At 50.5% G+C, this 2,058-nt stretch overlaps 1 protein-coding gene across 1 annotated transcript; it reads left to right on the top strand.

Annotated features, from left to right (window-relative positions):
- Positions 1 to 754: 754 nt before the first annotated feature.
- On the top strand, positions 755 to 1,513 carry LOC102831718 (keratin-associated protein 10-3-like). The gene is made up of 2 exons (XM_006876801.1): positions 755 to 1,159; positions 1,253 to 1,513. Exons 1-2 carry the CDS (start codon positions 755 to 757, stop codon positions 1,511 to 1,513), a joined length of 666 nt encoding a protein of 221 aa, XP_006876863.1.
- The last annotated feature ends 545 nt before the right edge of the window (positions 1,514 to 2,058 follow it).

The following is a 2,058-nucleotide window of genomic DNA, read 5'->3' as shown; positions in this document are numbered from 1 at the left end:
GATCCAAGCCATGGTATTTTCAATAACCTTGTATGCATTTGAAAGTTGGACAGTTAATAAGGAAGACTCTAGAAGAATTGATGCATTTGAGTCATGGTATTGGAGGAGAATATTGAATGGACTGCCAAAAGAACAAACAGATCTTTGTTGAAGGAACTATAGCCAGAATGCTCTTTGGAGGCCAGAATGGCCAGATTTCATCTCTCAAACTTTGGACATATTATCAGGAGAGACAAGTCACTGAAGAAAGATATCATGTTTGGTAAGGTGGAGGGTCAGAGAAAAAGAGGAAGACCCCCAACAAAATGGATTGACACAGTGGCAGCAGCAATGGGCTTAGGCGTAGCAAAGATTGTGAGGTTGGCCCAGAACCAGGCAATGTTTTGTTCTATTGTGCATAGGGTCACTATCAATCGGTACCTACTCGATATCACCTAACAACAAAAACAATATAGCTTTTCTTCCCTAACTCTTTATTCTGGAGTCAAACATAGCTTAGGGTGGGCCAATTAAACCCCAAAATATATTCAATTTTACAAGATAAGCAACACCTCATAGAATCAAAACACTAAACTGGCATTAATGAGAGTTCCCTAGATTCCAAACAACAAAGAAGGGAGATTTGTTGGGCCTCCTGTTGGGACAACACATAACACAGAGGGATATAAAAGCCCTGACAGCCTAGAGCTCCTCACACACTCACACCCTTACTGGCTCACACCCTCCTCCCAGTGCACCTCTTCTCACCTCCACCATGACTGACACCTGCTACTCCGGGACCTGTGCTCCAGCTGCATCCACCACATCTGTCTGCTCCAGTGAAAGGAGCTACAGCAGCCATGTCTTCCTGCCCACTGACTACCCTCGCTCCTCCTGCGAGGTGGACGACTGCCCTGAGAGCTACTGCGAGCCGCCCTGCTGTGCTCCTACCTGCTGTGCCCCAGGCCCCTGCCTGAGCCTCATTTGCACCCCCATGAGCTGTGGGTCTAGCCCCTGCCAATTGGTCTGCACCAGTTCCTGTGGGCCCTCCTGCTGCCAGCAGTCTAGCTGCCAGTCTGCATGCTGTATGTCTTCTCCCTGCCAGCAGGCCTCCTGTGTACCCGTCTGCTGCAAGCCCGTCTGCTGTATGCCTATCTGTTATGGGACTGCCCCCTGTTCTGTCCCTAGGTGCTGGCAGCAGCCAAGCTGCCAGTTCTTGTGTTGTGGATTTCCCCCCTGCCGGCAGGCCTGCTGTGTGCCTATCTCTTGCAAGCCTATCTGTGTGCCCATGTGTTGTGGGGCCTCCCCCTGCTCATCCTCCTTGTACTGCCAACCTTCTCCCTGTGCCCCCTCCTGCTGCAAACCCTCCTCCTCCATGTCCCTCATCTGCCGCCCTGTGTGCAAACCTGTCTGCTGTGCCACTGCCTCCTCCTGCCGTGTCCCTGCCTCCTCTAGTATGTCTCTAGTCTGCCGTCCTGTGCGCCCCCGCCCAGCCTGCTGTGGCCTCCAACCCTCCAAGAAGACTCCATGTTAACTGGGTCAATCTTCTATTACTTGCAAGTGGATGTCTTTGCTCCTCCACTCTCAGGAGCCCTGAATTCCCCTCCACTGCCAATCATCCCAGAGCCTGAACCCCCACCAAAGTCTCCACCTCGATAAATGACTCCTCTCCATCCATGACTTCCTCTAGGGACAATTACTCGACCCCAGGAACCCTCTCTGCAGGATTGGTTGCTTGCATCGGATGTGTCAAAAGATCACTTGCTATAATCAATAAAATGTTTGTGGCTGGGAATATGGACCCATTCATGTTTTCTTCCTTTCCCCTGGCTCCTTTGACTACCTCAAATCTGTGCCATGATCACTGTCTGGGGGAGGCCAGATGACAAAGGTGGAGTATAAACTCTAAGTTCAAAGTACTTGAGAAACAAAGAGCTGTGCTAATAGGTTCTGTCCAAATGACCCCTGCATCCCTTCTCTATATCCAGTAACCCACCCTCCCAGACAACAGGTGTAATGGTATGGGTTCTGTATTAACTGGACTAGGCCAGGATTTTCAGAGGTTTAGCAGTGTGGGGT

The sequence above is a fragment of the Chrysochloris asiatica genome, unplaced genomic scaffold (assembly GCF_000296735.1).
Source record: "Chrysochloris asiatica unplaced genomic scaffold, ChrAsi1.0 scaffold00415, whole genome shotgun sequence".
Classification (NCBI taxonomy): domain Eukaryota; kingdom Metazoa; phylum Chordata; class Mammalia; order Afrosoricida; family Chrysochloridae; genus Chrysochloris; species Chrysochloris asiatica.
The sequence above is the reverse complement of the archived record's forward strand: the minus strand, read 5'-3'. Positions and strand labels throughout refer to the sequence as shown.